Source organism: Oxyura jamaicensis, chromosome 15 (assembly GCF_011077185.1).
Source record: "Oxyura jamaicensis isolate SHBP4307 breed ruddy duck chromosome 15, BPBGC_Ojam_1.0, whole genome shotgun sequence".
Taxonomy (NCBI): domain Eukaryota; kingdom Metazoa; phylum Chordata; class Aves; order Anseriformes; family Anatidae; genus Oxyura; species Oxyura jamaicensis.
This window is the reverse complement of record NC_048907.1, coordinates 3,740,005-3,758,661: the sequence shown is the minus strand read 5'-3', so window position 1 is coordinate 3,758,661 and position 18,657 is coordinate 3,740,005. Positions and strand designations below refer to the sequence as shown.

Here is an 18,657-nt window from a genome sequence, read left to right as displayed (position 1 = left end):
GGAAAGGAGCATTAGGCACCAAGAAAATGGGTAAGGAAGATGAAGGAAGCTCACACACCTCAGCATGACAGTTTGCACATTTTATTATGATATATAAATTTTGTCCTCTTAAATTACTCTCTATGAGTTGAACAGGAAGGGATTATTGTGGAGATGGGGAATATACAAAAATAAAAGGATATTGAGAACTACTGCATCACCACATATACAACAGTCAAGTACTTTACAAGCACTTAGAGAATCAGACTTACAAAAATAAAAATATGACACATCCTTCTGCATTTCCACCAGTAATACGTTCTCCCTTCTCTAACCCTCAAACATCTTTCGACCCCATCTTCAGGTCACGATTCACATGGCAGGATACTTCGCTCATTTTGTTGGCCATCACAGTATCTGAAGAGGAATGAGTGCCTCCCGAGACATCAAATACAATGGTTATTGGTGAGCTGTAAGGGACATGTTCAGAACTTGTGAGTGATGGGGTGATCCTCAGGGAGCAGACTTTATCTGGCAGTAGAAATGTGAATATCGCACACCAAGATCCATCATTATAACGTGTTCCCCTTTCTGCACACAGGCACAGCTCTGCACAGAGTCCCCTGCAAGCCTGGGGAACGCTGAGCTCCACAGACTTCAGTGGGACTGCGTGACTGTGACAGAGGATGGATCTGAGTTTGTTTCAGCTCTAAAGAAAGCAAGGATGCCCTTCCCTGCAGGGAAGGAAAAAAGGCAGGTTAAAACTGCAATGGCTAAGTATCCTAGCTCACAGTGCTCACACACAGACCCACTCACGTCTTCCTCAGATTCACACAGACTTCAGTCCTCAGTTTGCTCTGCAAAGTCTTTCGTTCATTAACCTTCTAGTGACCCTTTTTTTTTTTTTTTTTTTTTTGGTAAGACTCACTCAGCATAAATAGTAAATAGCATTCACTTCTCTGACCAGCAGTTCACTCAAACACTGCTATCAACACCCAAACCTCATTTTCATCATTCCCAGAAAGTCTGCACCTAGGGTGCGAATATGTTTCACATTGAGAAAAGTAGAGCTGGCTTAGGAAGAAAAAAAAATGGAAAGAAAATAGAAAAACATGAAAGAAGCAGTAAACTGTTTTGGTCAAAGTTGTTCTCTGCATTTGTGCACAGTATTATGCAGATTCTTAAAGTTTAATATTTAGCTAGGGTTCTCCCTTTTTGGCCCCAAATGCCAGACACAAACATACTCTGTTGCATTTAGGGGTAAAACCATCACAGGCATAGAAGGGATGAAGGTTAAACCCCTCACCTTTCAGAGAGTGACCTGAAATGTTCTGTTCTGATGTAAAACAGGGCATATTAGACACCCTACCCCCCCAAAAAAGCACAAAAAATCAAAAATAAAAATAAAATAAAAGAGAACCCAAAACCAGAAGTCTTGTGAGAAAGATTCTGATCCCAAAATAACGATTGGTGGAAAATAATTTCTAAAGGCAGAATGTGATTTACCCATCAGGCATGCAGGGCTGTGGGCAACGGGCATGTTAGGATCCTGGGGAGAAATCATGTAGTCACAGCCCGAGCTGCTCAAGGAAATTCACCTTTCTGAGCAGCATTTTGCATGGGCTAGATTTATTGTTTGCATCTTTGAGAAAATACACCTGAACAAAGATCTGCTGGTTGAGATAAATAATGCTCCATTTAAAAGAAAGGGACCTCTCTAGTGGAACTAATCGTTTCTTCTAGATGCACAAAGCATACTGAAGTAAAGCACTTGGTGCCTGGGAGCGGTTTATTGGCAACGTGCACCCAAAATTCAATTTCTGGTGTTTGAGCAAAACCAAAATAAAATAAAATAAAAAAATAAAAATCAGCACTGACAAATTCAGAGCAAGATGACATTTGTCTCTTACCACTGCTCACCCAGCCACGGGGCTAGGAGCAATAGGGACAGAGGGTGGGCAGGCAGGGTGGGATCCATGCCCATTGTGGTTTTGCACAGAAGAACAAAGTCTCTTTCCAGTGACAGCTTTCATGGAGAAGAAAAGCAGCTTGTGATGGGCCCGAGGGAGAGGCCATCTAACAAGGTATTTTTGAAAAATTCCTACAGGCACTTACTTGGCAATATCACAGTTCTGGATGTGGCCCAGGGTGGTAGCCCACCACAGCCTGTCCCTGGCTATGCAGCTTGATGCGTTTGGCAGCCTAGAAACCCAACCTGCCTGCTGGCTTTTTCTTCCGGACATGGCAAGGCCAAAAAAAAAAAAAAACAGCTTAAGCTCAAAGGAGTGGGAGCTTGTTAGGTCATTCCTAGTCTATTTGCAGAGAAAACAAAGCATAAGGCTTCAAAGCAGCCTGGGAGGGTGGGGACCCTGCACTGCCAAGGATGCAGCCCTCCCCTGCACCTTCCTGGGGGACACGTCCACCTGTGAGACATTGCCTTAGCAGCCCCTGTCCCTGTGGGGTCAAAGACCAGGCTATGGTGGATATAAACCCACTGGATTTGTATTTGCACACTTGCTTTTTAATTTTCCTTTTCCAGTGCAGCCAGTGTTGAGGAATCAGAACAGCAGACAAAGCAGGTAGAAGCCTGCGGTTGTCCAGGATAAAAAAGATCACGAGATTAACCTGGTACATTGGCCCTGTCACGTACAGGACAGGGAGAACTTGCAGAAAAGCTGAAGCCAGGTCTGTCATGCAAAATAAATACATGGCAGAATTCCTGGAAGTGTGGGGATGTCTGTGTGGGACTCATCTACTTGGAAGGCCCATGGCCGAGCAGGCCTCTTGCCGTGACCCAAGGAGACAGGCCTTTGGGGAAAACCTGCCCTGCTCGAAGACCAGAGCGATCAGAAACTGCAGCTTTGTGCTTGGAGCAAGGGACTAATTCAACTGTTAGCAGCAGCAAAGCCTGATGTATGGTCAGAACAAGGAGTCTCAGGCAATCCTGCAGCTTGGAGGCCCACAACGAGCCTGTCCCCACGCTTGCTTAATGGAGGTGCCTGCAATCTGATCTGTCGTTACACAAGGGTCTCCTGGGTGCAAGGACTGGCCTGACAGACCTTCCTATTTGAACCCAAGCCAATTCTGCCTGGCCCTGAGCTGCTTTTGAATCTGAATTATACCATCGCTCAGCTTGGAAACCTTCCCCTTCTGCCACAGACTCTCAAGGGTGCATGGAAAGAGCCCTCCCAGGCCTTCACTGCATGCCCAGGAAGGCAGACAAGTGATTCCACTGGCCCAACAACTCCGCAATGCATCTCGCCCACAGCGCTAGGAGATGCAGGACAGCCCTCAAGACAAGCTAGCAAGTAAGTGTATCACCAGCCTGTATTGCACTGGGGCCACGTTCACCCTAGTTTCAGGTGCCCTGTTGTCTAACTAACTCTGCAGCTCTCACGTTTGCTGGGGAGAAGGGTTGCTTCAGGAACTGATCCCAATGGGGGCAAATGTTGCTTTTCCAGGCTTTGCTGCTGATGGTGAGTGACAGCAAAATCTGACCAGTAACAAATACAATCCTCCTTTCTGTGTTGCTGAAAATAATTCTGCAGTAGGTGGAAGTCTTGGAAATCCTATGAGACATTTCTCCCTACCCAGATCTAACTCCCAGAGGCAGAGCTCACCACTACCATAGAATATGAGCTTCAGTACTATTGATGCTTCAGTTTTCAGGATTTAAGGTTGAATATAAAGACTTTACCTCTGGTTTAAAAAAAAAAAAAAAAAAAGTGCTTCATTTTAAACAAGAGAACTCTGTTTCATAAAGGTCACAGTTCTGGTCACACCTACCATTTGCCTTTTGAAATTGATGGAAAAAAAGTATCTTTGTAGGTTACTATTTTTCTTAAAGTTTGTCAGACTGTTTTTTGTGGGATTTTTTTTTTAAAATCTCTGTGGGTTTGTGCGTCAACTGTTCTGGGCAATCAGCTGTGTCTTGTTGACACTGTTAATAGGCTTTCGGGCTTGGCTTCTTAGCTGCATTCTGAAATAACTCAATCAGACTTGCAGCAAGTCAGAAAAAAATGGAAAGTTTAGAAGAATGAAAGCTGGAAATTGATTTCCAGATCTATGTGGTTATTTTCTAAGTCTGGGCTCTTCTGAGCAGCATGCAAAAATTCTTGGTATGATTTTTGGAGACAATTCCATACCGTTTTCAAAGGTTATATGTCTGTAGGAATCCAGGCTCCTGCAGGTTTTCAGCAAGCTAATGAAGTGAAGAGATACTGGGAGATGTGATTCATGGGAGGGACTGGTTTACCTTACGACGGCTGTAGTGACTCCTGTTACCTCTGTGCTTTTTGATCCTGTTGCAGGGACAGCTCAGCTGTTTGTGAAATACCTGTTTAATTGCTACAACCTGGCCAATTAAGAAAATCCTGCACAGAGTTTGGCTCTTCAATACTTCAGGCTCTACACAGAGACAGTCTGGATGCTCCTCCACAGCCAGGTAAGCTGTCCACAACACAGGTATGGAAACTACTGAGAAGGTGAGCAACCTTGCTCTCAAGTTAACCGTGCACCAGCTTTTTTAAAGCTAGATAACATTTTGCTGTGCTATGCTCCTCTCTGTAATATCCTGAAGCTCAAAAGTGAGTGCATAAAGATCCCTGTAAACTGGGTGTTAGGTACAACAAACAGCATGGCAGCGTTTGGGCTGCCAGTACTTCTGAAAAAGGACTCCTAAGGCCCTTGGACACTTTTAGAAAACAGCCCCATTGCTATTCAGTCTCCTTAGTCTCCCCTGCATCCTCATGGCTAGGCTGGGGTCGCAGAAGAAGTGGCTGTGGGTCAGGGTGGGCCTTCCTCTCATCACCTGCTTGTGCCATGCCTTGTTATAGCATGTAAACAGCTAGCTGCTGGCAAGAGCACTGTGCACCTGCTTTCCTCCTCTTTTTCTTGCTGACAGTCCCCACTCCCACAAGCAAGTTAGGCCTGATATTCTTGCAGTGGTGTAATATTGCAGCTATCTCCCAGGTAAGCTGTTAGATGCAGGATGTGAAGTACTGACACAAATATCTTCCTCTGCATTTAAACTCCAAGGGATTGGGCTTGGTGTGTGCTGGGCAGGCCGGATGCTGACTCTGGGCAGGCCGGATGCAAATAGCTCTGAAGTGAGTCTCATCCGTGTGCTAGAAAAGACCTACAGAGCTCACAAGGCAGCACTCTGCTATGGGTAATAGGGTCCTTAGTCATCTTGATTTCATCTAAGCACAAGTCAAAAATAGATATGCTTGGAAAAAAATAAAATAAAATCCAGATCACAAATGTCAGGAACGTCGCAAAACGCAAGCCAGCCTTCCACTGATCAGAACCATCCCATGCCCTGCAAGCCTCCTCCCAGTTCATCCTCACCCAAGGTGACGTTTTCTCCAGCCATTAATATTTAGTCATCATCAATGAGGGCCCAACCAGAGACCCAGCAAAGGCCACGGCCTCCTTGAGGTCACAAGGTTGCCAGCGGCAGGGTGGATCAGAGGGTCTCGCTGTAGATGACACACGGGCTGGTTTCCTCGCAAAGTTCCAGCTGCACGCTGGAAGAAAACCAGCGCTTGGCACAGCCCAGGCTGTAGTTGAGGGTGGTCCGGTAAATGTTCTTGGCACGCTTAGGAAAAATGATGGTCGTGCTCTGAAACCTCAGTGGCTTCTGGCGAGGCTCGAAGATCAGCTGGGACTTGTAGTTCCGCCAGGTGCAGTTTGGTGCAGCAATGACCGTCTCGCTGTAGGTGGTGACAGTGGGGATGGGGCCGTAGAAGATGTCATCCCGGTAATGCTTCTCAGAGTCATACTTCACCTCGGAATTGCACCTACACAGGACAGCAAGGTATCGTGAATACACACCAGTCAGCAAAGGTGAGAGGATAAGCGGGATTCTTCTCTAACCCTATGGAGATGGGAATATCTGTGACCTCTTAGTGCACAGACACTGGAACTGATGCAAACCCTACAATCCAAAGCAGAGGGTCGAGAAGATTCCTTCCCGCTGGAGCACGTTGGTGGAATCCTACCTTGCTGTGAAGCTATCTCAGCATTTCTGCAGTGCGTGTTCACAGAGGACATAGCCTGCCTGTTTGTGCCAGGACAGAAATGCCTTGTTGCACAGGCTCCAGGCAGCCTGCTACTTCCTCTGACTTCCTTCATGGGCCCACTGGGGCTTCAGCTCAATCCTGAGAGCTGTGCTGGAGGTAAACGTCCCATTGGGGTCAGGGGGCATCTACTTCCCTGCACAACACACCTGCTGCTGCTATCAGTCTCTGTTTTCTGTGCAAGCTCTGTCTCAGCAGGAAAATAATGCCATAAATAAGGTTTGCATTGGTGGCAGAAACACGGTGTAACAGACCCTTGGTGCCACTGTTGTGTGTTTGTCCTTTTTTTTTCTCTTTACATTGCCTTGCCATCAGGGCACAAACTGAAACCCAAATACTCAAAATTAGGGCACTGGGAGATGAGGGGTGAGGCTGCTTATTGGGGCCTACAGAAAACACAGGCAGTGGTCAAATAGCTGATAAAGCACATAGATGCTTTGGGCTACGGCTGACAAAGATCCACGCTGTTGGGCTCCAAAGAAGGGGCCATGATCAAAGCTATCAGATGAAGAACCCCTAGAACGTAGGATGTCGCTGCCCTGCGTGTTCTGTGCTGGCCTCCAGAAGGGATGGATGGAAACCAAGCCAAATAAAGCGCTTTTGCTAGAATCCCTGTCCATGGGGAACTGCAGAGCTTTCAGTTGTTTTCCCCGCTCCCCAAACGCTCCTCTGGCAATCAGCAGCCAAGGAATGTGCAGTTCCACGTAAAAAAGATTAAAAGCTGGGTGTGTGCTTGTCATTACCTCCACCCGGAGGGGGGCTGACTGATTGTGCACTGCATGTAATCCGAGCTGCTGTAATGTATTTTGCACAGCTAGGGTGTAAGCAAGTCATTCAGCGCACATAAAACAAGACTCCGATGTAATCACCATAAAACCATGCCTGCCGGCAGTTCCTCAGCAAGCAGAGATTTACTGGGGTACATTTCCAGAGAGACATTTGCATGGGTTGTGCGGGGTGGGAACTGGGTTTATAGTCCTCCCACCGTCCGTGTCCCAAGCTGTGTGTAACCGCTCCATGCTGTTTGCAGAGTACATTCCACACCAAAAGAAGAGCAGGGGACGTTTATCCACAGGCCATTGCCTGCAGTCCCACAGGAGGTCAGAACACCTCAATTGCTGGCTTGAGGAACCACCCCAGCATGAGGAGGATAATTCTCTGTGAGCTAGTGTTGGTTTCTCTGTTGCAAGGGGCAACAAAAACAGGTGCCAAGTATAATGATGTTGCTTCTTCTGAGGATACAAGTCAGCAGGAACAGGATAAAGACCACTAGGTTGCTTAGCATAGGCTGGCAAGCCTACAGATGGTAACAGTTTTCTCTCATGGCCTTGGAAATGAGTTGGCCTTGGAAGTAAAGTCTTCTCTTACAACCTCCTCCTAGTTCTTGCCTAGTTGCCTCCACCTCTGCTGCCATCTTTAACTCAGGTATTACCCTCCTACATGTCCCTCCCTCCCTTTCCATCAAAATAACCATGACTCCCATTTTTAAACACATTTATTATATATATATATATATTTTTTTCAGAAGAAAAAGAACAAGGAAAAGGACAGAAATCCCCACCCGCCTACCCAACCCCATCTGTACCTAATTTCCTGCACGGGCTCAGGGCTGACTTCAATGCTTTCTCCGAAAAACACAGGGTACATTCGAGGCCTCATCTCCGGCATGGTCGGGTTCAGAAGCAGGTAAGGCATCTGCAGGGAAGAACAGCACAGTGAGCGTTGTGACACAATGGATGAGGCTGGCACAGTTCTTAACGTGCTGTGGCTGAGAGCTGAGCAGTCAGGAACAGCACGTTCAGCATTGGCAGGGGACACCAGTGCCTCCAGCCTTGCTGAACTCGGTCTCCTCAGAGTCTTGCAGGGGACACTGCAGGTGGCAGGCTCCTCAGCAATGAGAACACATCACTGCAGCAGCACTGATTTTAATTGCACACAAGCTAAGCTCGCCTTGCTGGTTCTCTCAGCATCATCCATTTCCCTCCCGTAATCCCTGCTCTTTCTAGGTTTGTAGCAGAGCCCCAGGTGAGAGGGGTGCTCATCACAAGGAGGGAGGCACTCCTCCCCATGCAGAATGCTCAAAGGGGAGGACCATTGGCAAATTGCCAAAAGAAAAAAAAAAAAAAGCCTTAGGATGGTTGGCATGGAATGGGACCGTTAATCCCTGCCCTTGCACAGACAAACCTCATGCAGGCCTTGCATTTAAGACATCTCCACCCTCCTGTCTCTGTTTGCAGCTGCCTTCCAGCTTGCAGGACTGATGCGGTGCAGCAGGCTGCCCTCCAGACCCACCACGACCAACCTCACTCTGCCCAGCTGACCACCCAGGTGAGTGACTCTGCCCAGACCTCTGCCATTCTCTGCTGCAGTATCCGCTCTTTGAAATTTAGCTCTTCTTTTCCTTCCTCCTTTCTCATTTCTCATTAAGAACTGCAATTCTTTACATGTCTTCTTTAACCCTGGTGTTGCCTTCTCTGTTACGAGTTATCACAGCCTCTCATGAGCTGGGTTTTTAGCCAGGACTTCACAGGCAAAACAGGCAAGATGAGCTGCTTTCTAGACCTGCTTGTAACTGCAAGCTTCAGGTGCTGAAGTGAACTTGTTTAAAATGTGTTTTTAAACTCATTTGCAATGGTTGGTCCATTTGTGTGAGGAGCTGCAGCCTGGCTGATGAGTGGACACAACCTCCTTACTTCGGGGCCCAGAGCGCTTTAGAACCGTCCTGTATAAAATATTTCAGAAAGAAATGTTTCCTTGGATCAAGCAGTGGGCAGTTCTAAATTACCAAAAAGCAAAACAAAACAAAAACTGTTCTTCTGCCTGCGAGCTCCTACAAAGACTCCGAGCATAAAGAAGGGCTCTCAGTCTGATGTAACACAGAGACAGGGCCCAAGCCTGCTGGCTTAAAGGATGTGGTTCTACTTAAGTGAGTAGTGCTTCTATAGATTTTATACAGACACATAAATATAAATGTGTGCTGAGAATAATGTATTCCTTGGAACGATCGAGTGGGGAATGTGGTAGATGAGCTGTTGCTGAAGTCTTCATGCCAGGAGCAGCTGGCTTGTTCCATGGGATGTTCTTGTTAACCATGCACAAGTGAGCGCGGGGTGAGACATTGGGGCACCCTGTGGCTGCTACGATGCAGGGAACCAGTTTCAAGCCAGGACTTCTTAATGAATGGAGCTGCTCCAAATCATGCCACTGAAAGTGGGTTCTTAAGATTAATTTAATCCCGCAGTTAATTAGTCTGACAAATTGTCACAGTCCAGCCTAGGCTCCCCTGCCCACCACAAAAATGAGTAATCCTACTTCTCTATAGTGGAGCGCTCTTAAACGTGAGTTCCCACATACAGGGGTCCTGTGTCTGGTGTCTGGACCTAGCCCAGCAGCTAATTAAGCCTAATCCTGGAAAAATGTCATTGTGGGTTTTGGTCCCTGCCACCACTTTTCTGTCAGCAGTGATTTATGGCACACAGGTACATAGGGTCTCTTTAAAGGAGATGGCTGGCAGCCACTGGGCAGGGTTGAAAGGTCTCTAGGTGGCTGAAAAGCTCATGGAGTTTTTCCACTTTCCACCACACGTTAGCCATATGTGCTATCACACAGATTTTTCATCCGTCTCCTGGTCAGTAAGATCATCTCAGACTCACAGTGTCCGCTGAAGGTAGCTGAGGATAGAGAAATTGGTGTGCCATTTCCCTCCACCTTCCCCAGCACCTTCTGGTTAGGAGGAACAGGGGGCAATCCTGGAGCTGTGGCCCTGTTCCTATTGCTGGTGCTGGGTGAGGTGCCTCCCCTTGTGCCCTGCCCTATACAGCATAAAGATCCCCACGATGCTCACCAGGTCACCCCTCGACTGCTGTTAACAGGCCAAACTCTGGAGTCCGCTTGACAGCGTCAGCTCACACTAGCTGAGGTCTGGTTTTCTCTGGTGGCTTGGGCTCACTGCCTTAGGCCAAGGCAAAAAATGTCATTGCTTCATCTGAATTCTCCAAGCCCTTCAATTCCATGTCCCAAAGCCACAAAGCTGTTTACTCTTTCCATACTGAAACATCCCTGCACTTTCCTAGTGTGTTAAATTGTAAGGTAAAATGGCCAGGCACTCTTTGACTGAGTGTTTCTAATCCGCTGCCAAAACAGGACAATATTTGTACAAGGGATGAAGGGAAAAAATGGGGAAATTCATATGGGGGGAGGAAAATGTGTTCACTCTCCCTAGCAAACACTGGCTGAAAGGCAAAGATCGTTCCTGGATTGCTTTCAACACTCTTTACAGGGAAGGGCAAGGGCAGCTTTTCTGGTTGTAAATAAAGCCCTTTCCTTCTGAAATGTGAATTGTTTAGATCCGACAAGCCCTACTTCATAAGGGTGCAGATCTCTTGCTTTTAAAGGCCTGCAAACATCCTGTGCTCTTTCTAAAGACATCTTGTGCATGAGAAGAGGTTCATTTGGGTGCTGGAATCAAACACCATGTGCACATGCATTGGTGGGTTCTGCAAAAGGCCACCTCTCTTGGGGGGTCACCTGCAAAGTGGTGCAGATTGTCTCACGTGGTGAAGGCAGAAGGGCTGGGGATATGTGTCCCTCCTGCAGGAGATTTTCTTTCCTGTGTAAAAGAGCCTGTGCTACAGCTGATGTCTCTTCCATGAAGCTGTTTTTGTGTCAGACAAACACACGTGCCTGTTTCTATTTGTGCTTTTTCTATAGGGAAAGTTGTGAACAGTTGTGAATTAAGCTGCTTTTAAGATCCAGACTAGCTTGCTAGAACACCAAATAACAAAGCTGGAAGGGTGGTAACCATGAGCATCCTTGCTGGATTAACACAAGAGAAATCCAGATCTTGTAAGAGCTCCGCAAAGGGTGTCTGTAAAGTGCTATGTTAAAGGAACAATTTTAAAGAAGCAACTTCAGTGCTCCCAGGCAAACAAACCTTCACACTTCTTGCTAACATATGCTGACAGTAAGCATGCTCTGAACACCCCTGGAGACAAGGATGCAGGAGGCAAGGTCCTTTCTGTGGCTTCGCAGGAATGCTCGCGGGCATCTGGCCCCCAGCGTTTGTAAAGGAACGGGCTCTGCAGCCTGCTGCGTGCCGGGGGTGCTGCTCTGTCAGAACGTGGGGACAGAGGCAAATGCTGTCTGCTGAAATCACAAACCCCACAGCAGGGAACAGGAAACAAGAACATCCTGCAGAAACTACCAGCGTGCAGGGAGAAACGGAGGATCTCTCATGCATGACTGCAATCTATCAGTCAACATGTTGCCACTGCATTTGGTGAGAGCAGGATTTGCTTCCCTCCAGGTTAGTTCTGGCATAGATTTCATACATCCATGCTGTAAGCTAGCATCAACTTCAGATCTGCAGACTAAGCCTGTTAATTTAGGAAGCTGGGACAACTGTGAACGTTGGTAAGCCAAAGCCAGTGAGCGACATGTGCCACCCACCAGAGACTATTACAGATCCACACTCAACTACCATGAGCACTACCATCAGCTGCTGCAGGTGGAAAACCTCAGAAGTCACCTGGAATTCTGCAGAGGGAAGATGTAAATACTTTACAAAGCATGGTCTAAAAATAGGGGTCATCGAGAAGACCCTGCAGTCTGCTCCCCAAGCAACTGAACTGCTTGCACAGGGTGGAAGGGTCAGTAAACAGCAAGCACAGATTTTACAGAGCAGCAACCGAAAAGCACTTCAGATGACTTTTTGTTTTGTTCCAGTGATGTTCTGAAATACCTGCTCCTGAATCTCACTTGGAGCTTGGAAGCAAGTAACAGGGTATCCAAGCTTTCCAGAAGATGTGTCTTTGGGGCTCAAATGCCGAATGCTTGACACACGCCAAAAGCTGGCTCTTTGGCAACAGTTTGACAGCAGCTCCTTCCAATCTATTTTAAGGTAAAAACAAAACAAAAATGTTCTGCCTGTCAAAAAAAAAAAAAAAAAAAAAAAAAAGAAAGAAAAACAACAACAAAAACTGACTCATTTTTTTTTCCTTCTGCACAGGAATGACTGAAAGAACAGAAACACCGGACTGCTGACCTGCCCAGAGAAATGACCACCCTTGGCTCATCTCTAGCAATCACTCGGAGATCTCAAGACACTTCACAATAAGGTGAGTTTCTTTGTAGCCCTGCACAAGCCGTTTAGAGCAGGCTGCCCACAAGTCAAGGTCTGTCTGTCCACAGAAACCCTAGGATTGCTGTGCTGGAAGGCTATGGCTGGGACCTAATTAATCTGTCCCCAGTAATTAGAGCTGTGTTGCTACTTAGCAGATGCTCAGCAGAAAACTGAGCAACCCATACCATCCTCCACAGCCCAGTAGAAGCCAGCACATCCCTGCAGAAGCCACCACAATCCTGCATCTTTATCCAGGGAGAACGTGAGTCTGGTAGTCCAGGAAGGTTGAGGAAGCAGAAGTGCACATTATGCCCTTAAAACAGAGCCAAGGTGAACAAAAATTAAGCGGTAAATATGTCAGCATTTTTATTTCCTTTCCAGTACATAATTTTGTCTTAAGCAGCGAAGGGTTAAAGTATTATTAAAAACTTGAAGTGATTCTTGTTTGGCCGCATTTTTCCCTCTGCCTTAACTCTGATGCCTTTCAGGCATGTAAAGGCCTGGGTAGCTAAGCTCTGCTTTTTTCAAGGAGTACATAAATAAATGCACATAAAATCAGTTGCTGAACTGAGAATTCAACCTACTGCTGATCAAGAGCACTTCCTTTGTGCTGACATTAGTATTGCAGAGGACTTCTTGCTTTAGGACTGATGCACGTCCTTCAACTCCGTGTCACTGCTTTGTACCTGCCAGGAGTGACACCTCAGTGACTGGTTCCTGGGGATATTCAGACCTCAGAGAATAACAGCAAAAATAGTACGGTGGCAGAATAACCTTCTATTACCCCAATAATTAATTAGAATTATTGGGCTCTGTTAAGATGCTTTTTGCTTGGGGTATTTTACAAGAATGGAAGCGAAGTTATGGTCAATAACGTGCCATGAAATGGGCCTGCAGTCTACTGGCTGTTCTTGTAGCTGCCACATTATGGGTAGCAAAGCAAAAAGAAAGGAAGGAAATTAATGTGACTTGAAAAAAATAACCCCCCCCAAAAAAAAAGAAAGCGAGACAGACCAGAACGGACTCCTTTAGGTATGGTCATTATACGGAAGGCACCAGGATTTGGCATTAGATCCCTAGGGACTGTAAGGGGAAACGGTTTTCCAAGCATCAGGGATACAAACAGGATACAGCTTCCCAAATTCCCAGCTCCTAACTTTGCTGGGGCATAAGCAAATCTCTCACCACATTTTCCCACTACGGTAACATGTCAGGCCCATGAAAATGTCACTTTACTCAGCTGTTATTTACAGCTGTACTGAAAGATCTGGCTGAGTTATTTGACACACATCTACATTCTCTGCGCTAGTTGATAAGCAGTATTTGTTTTACAGACCATTTATTTTCCCAATATCTTTATGTAGCGCACATTACAAGTAATTTATACTAAAGCCGGATGAGATTTTATTTGGAAGTGATAACAGTAAATGCAGACCTCAAATATAAAGCAGGGCTTTATTATTTCAAAGAATTAATCCTTCCTGCCTCTTCTGCTTCCAGAGGGAAAAGTATTACTCCACTTATTGTCCAGGGTTAGAGATGCAATCGAAATTAAACAGCTAGAAGACATCACCCTAGCTATAGCCACATTTTTAGCATAGGTGATGAGAGTCCTATGACTTTTTCCCTGCTTGCCTTTATCACAAACTGCTTGAATCAAGAGTACGTGCCTGCCCGCCCCACAGCTGACACAGAGCACACCAACGTATGTGTACTGACACCACCTTCTTGCTGCTAATTGCACCAGTGATGCAGACTGATGCCTACTGAGGGATTTGCCCACTTTCACTTCGTTTGAACAGCAACTGGGGCAAAAGGCACCACGCCAACAGTGGAAATTGCCTTGCTCTCTGCACAAGCTTGGGGCTTTCCTCAGAGCTGCTGGGACCCACGAGGACTTGGGAAGATGTGTCACCTGCTGCATGTGCAGGCTTCAAGCTGGCTCAGCTTGGGGGTGCTGGGCCTTTCTCTCCAGGTGCTTTTCCTGGAGGGGGTGGCAGGCCTGGAAGTAACATGCTGCCTGGAAACACTGCGATGGCCACGCTCCTCACCCAGTCCCCAGGACACAGCCCCCCCTTCCTGGAGCTCTTTCAGTGTAGGGCTCTGTGGCCCCAAAGGCTCTTCAGAAAGTGGCATGTCAGGGAAAGGTGGTTGTTGTTGTTGTTGTTTTTTGATATTGACAAAAAATCCAACAGGCTTGGCACACACGCTGACCTGGACCCCATTGATAGGGCCATGCCCTTGAAAGCTACACCACGTGTCAAGGTGCACTCCACCACGGTACGTAAGATGAAGCTGGAATGTCTTCCCATCACAGAGGGCACATTCTGGCACCACACCGTCGTCAGACAGCTTCTGAACGTAAGTAGAAATTCCCTGTGCGGGGGCATTCATCTGAACACTGACCTACTGGGATAGTCCTACGGAAGTCAGTGCACGGTGAGGCTGGTTGAATTCATAAATATTTAATCTTTCAAATGAAAAGGATCTCGTTGCAGTGGCAGCAGAATTGGGAGGTAAAAAGAAGTAGGCTGCTTCGAGAAAGCACGATGGGTAGTTCTGCAGATGAACGTGCTCCTGATCTCTTGTATCCGTTAGAAGTGATGCTATTGGATGCCAAGCGTTTATTTCAGTGCAGCACTAGAAAGAACTCAAAATCAGTCCTTCTAGCCTAAAACTATATCACAGGGCAACAACAAGAGGGAAAACTCTAAGCAGATCTGGCTATCTTGATGCCATTTCATTCCCTACCCTTCCAGCAACCGCTTCTTTGTGTGTATCATTAGACATTTATTCCATGGTATGTGTGTTCCCCTTGGCCCAGCACTGCAAGAAAAGTCTAGGGAATTCAGTAACCCAAGCCGAAAGATCAATTTAATCATGTTTCAGATTGAAAAGGCAGAACAAGGTCAAAGTTACTTTCTATTTTCATTAGGATATTTGCACTTAAGCACAAAACTACTGACAAATTTCCTACAAAGACTTTACTTGAAGAAATAGAAGCCAATTCCTGCTGCACTGCAAGTAAAATAAAAATATATTAAAAAGGCCCTAAATGGTGTTGAACTTGTGGTATTTATGACTCTGGTCCTAAATTGCCTTTCATATTTTCTTGGATCCCAAAGCCGTAGCCAAATTGGCTGGTTAAATGTGAATAAATGGTGCATTGTCTTTGAAACAAAGTCGTGCTTATTAAAGAGAAAAGAGTTTACTTTTTCAGAATCAGTTAATGACACAAAGCAGGGAGAGCATGGATTTTACACACACACAGAAGTCTTCGATAAGGGCATGCAATCTCATTTTGGTCTGGATGAGAAGAGCTATCCTAGAGCAGAAAAATTCTTCAACATATTTGCGAAGCTGGAGCAAAATAGCTGACTGCAAAAGAACGCAACTGGGTTCAGACCGGTGGTTTTGATAGGTCTGCAGCAATGGTAGGAAATCCTTCCCCCAGATCTGGAATGTTGTTTTGTTCACCTGACAGCAATTTATTCTAACTGTACATACTAGAATTTTGGCCATTAGTAACTGAGCTTACATATGGTTCTGTAGTTACTATAGCACAACGAGTGGTGACCGCATTCCTGGTTTTGTCACGTTCGTAAGCAAAACAAACACTAACATAATCAGCAATTAAAAAAGCATGAGTTGGTGTGCAAATAGCTGCAATTATTGATTTGCCAATTCTGCATGCTCGGATGAACAGCCGAGTAGTGGAGTTAAACAGAAGCACATTCATGGATTGCATAACTGCTCATAGATCTGCAAGTCCTTGTTAAATGGTAAGGTTAAAGCTAATTAGACACTGAAATGTAGAAGTACAAAGCAAGCAATGCTGTCTGTATTTTTCCTGTTTTCTTAATAGCAGCTGCAAGTACAGTATTTGCAGGCTGGAAGTGAGAAGTGAAAAATCTCTGTGCAGTCAAGTAGAGCAAAAACTCCTGCCTGGTTCTTTATTTTGCAATATACCAAACAGATTCAGAGAGCACCATCCTGCACCACTCCAAATAATGCAGTCAAATTGGCTTCACTGTTAGTACCTATGCGATCTTCTGTACCTACTAAGGGCACATAAATATCCACAGTATATGAAACCCCTACCCTAACAGCTGGGGCCCAAGGGTACCCATGCTGTTGTGATATAAAAATCAGAAACATCTACAGTTTTGAGTTCCTCTGTAATGTTAAAAGTACTAATTTGTGATCAAAATAAGAAAAGTAACTTGAAAATGTAGTTTTGCTTTACACGGATCACCAGAATAACTTCTTTTTCCTCTAGGAGCACTACAACTCTCAATCCAAGCAGCTCAAGAGGTAGATTTTTCTTTTCTTACGATCTTTCATTTTCAGTATCTAAGGGCTTTCTTGAGAGGAGTGGTGGCTGACTGTCACAATTACTGGAATGGAGGCTGTTATATCCCCATCATGGAGCTTTGCAGACACCTCCACCCCAGCTGTTTTCTGGTCCAGCAAATCTTCATTCATCATCCTCCCACATTTTATTTTACAAATGCACAGCAACAGCCTGATCCTGCCAAATCAGAGGCATGTGAGCAACTCTTTGAACATAAGCCGTCCCATTAAGACGGCACACACGCCCAGGCAACAGCAGGTAAGGCTGTGAAGTTGGATCCGCAGTCAGTGGTTGTTAGAGGATTTGGGATTTTATTTTCATAATTAATCTCTCACACCCTACCCACTGTACTCTGTTGAGATGGAGTCATTGTTCTTGGGGATGGTTTTGGCATGCTTGAGAGTAAAAAGCAGTTTTCAATAAGCTGAAATAGCCTAAGAACTTGAGGAAGAAAAGAAGGGTATGCTAAGTTATTGCAAAGTGTCTCTACTGGGAAGAAGTCTCTGAATTGTCACTAATCCATTGGCAGATAAGTTTTCCCCATGGAAAGATTAGTGTTGCAGTTTTTATTCTGCATAGCAGTCAATTAACTGCATTGACTCCATCTACAAAAGCCTTTTATATGTTAGGAAAAAAAATCTGAAAGATCCCCGGGGATGAACTTTCATCGTCCTTTAAAAACTTCCCCCACCATCACTTATGCTCTAAACTTTGTGTTTTAGAGAGGCTTTCTATGGCTAAGGGACAGAAATAAATAAAATAAACCTGAATAATAGTCACAAACCTACACAAATCCTACCCTGCAGTCAGCTGCTTGCCAGGCACCGTGTCAGGCTAACCAGAACCTATGGTCCTGCGTGACAAACCACCAAACCAACCCTGCCCCATGCACACCCCAAAACCCAGCTCCACCACGGGGCAGGGACCCGCAGCCTTCCCCAGCCCATGTCCCCACACCAACTCCCGGGACAGGCGCCTGTACCCTGTCCTAACAAACTGTTCACGCCTGTACCCTGTCCTAACAAACCCTTCCCTCTCTCTTTTTTCAGCGGGGGCTCCAGCAGACGTGGCTGCACGGCCAGGCCCGGAGGAATGCGGGATGCAGGCGCGCAGCCGGGAGCCGATGCTGGAGGCAGCCTGCACGTACCGGGCAGCGCGGTGCCAGCACGCTGCGTGCTGAAGGAAGGCGGCGAAGACCTGGCTTTACTCTCCGGTGCCTCTGCTGGGGTCCCCCCCGCGGTGCCACCACCCCAGAGCACAGCAGAACCCCCCGGCGGTGCCCCGCAGCCCCGGGGGAGCCGAGGGGGGAGCCCAGGCTCTGTCCTCGATGCCCCCGCCCGCTCCGGAGATCTCCCGGCCCTTCTCTCCCCCCCTCCGGTTCTTACCACTTTGCCGTCCTTGGCCTCTCGAGGGTGCCCCTGGGCCGGGGGGTCCGCGCTGCTGCTGCACCCCCCGGCTCGGCCCTCGCCGCTGCCGGGCGAGAGGGAGTAGAAAGGGGGACTGGGGCTGGGGGGCAGCCCCGAGTCCGGGCTGTCCAGCAAGCCTTCCCGGCTCTTCTCCTTCAGGCTCTCGTCCATCCCTTGCAGCTGGAGGTGACCTACCATGTCTGGGGGGCAGCGAGGGGGTTGCAGCGGGAGAAAATCCTCCAGCGCCTCCCAGGGAGGGAGGGAGGGAAGGGGAAGAAGGGCGCCCGGGGGGCCCCCGCCCCGAGTCCCGATGGCCGCCACCAGCCTGCCGGAGCCCGGGCGGTGCCTGCCGCGGCGAGGACAGCCGGCATCGGCCGGGACGGGCTGCCCCGGCTGCCTTCCCCCAGCCCGGCAGGCGGCTCCCCGGGAAGGGAAGGTGAGAAGGGAAGAAGACAGGCGCGGTCCCCCGGCCCCACGGAAGGAGGGGGGACGCGGCGGAGCCCGAGCCGGCCCCGCCGGCAGGGAGCGCTGAGCGCGGCGGGGGAGCCGAGGCCGGACAGGCCGCGCTCCTCCGCAAGCTGCAGCCACCCGCCCGTCGCCTCCCGCCGGCCCATTTATCCGGAGAGGGTGGGAGGGGAGCCGGGGAGCGCCCTCCCCTTTCTCCGGCCCCCCAGCTCTGTCCCGGCCCGACATTTTCAGGCTCTTCCCAGGCGGGGA

The 18,657-nt window shown here is 47.5% G+C and overlaps 1 protein-coding gene and 1 long non-coding RNA gene across 2 annotated transcripts in view; one reads left to right on the top strand and one right to left on the bottom strand.

Annotated features, from left to right (window-relative positions):
* Window positions 1-3,447: 3,447 nt before the first annotated feature.
* Window positions 3,448-18,540, bottom strand: RFLNA (refilin A). Its single transcript, XM_035340393.1, has 4 exons — window positions 18,319-18,540; window positions 17,920-18,283; window positions 7,645-7,754; window positions 3,448-5,780 (listed from the first exon to the last, which is right to left on the bottom strand). Exons 2-4 carry the CDS (start codon window positions 18,136-18,138, stop codon window positions 5,447-5,449), a joined length of 663 nt encoding a protein of 220 aa, XP_035196284.1. The 5' UTR covers window positions 18,139-18,283; window positions 18,319-18,540; the 3' UTR covers window positions 3,448-5,446.
* LOC118174777 overlaps window positions 8,113-18,657 on the top strand; it is a 113,428-nt gene continuing 102,883 nt past the window's right edge. The window contains exons 1-3 of the long non-coding RNA XR_004754770.1: window positions 8,113-8,387; window positions 12,067-12,175; window positions 14,376-17,747. This is a non-coding gene — a long non-coding RNA (uncharacterized LOC118174777). The remainder of the gene's footprint in view (window positions 8,388-12,066; window positions 12,176-14,375; window positions 17,748-18,657) is intronic.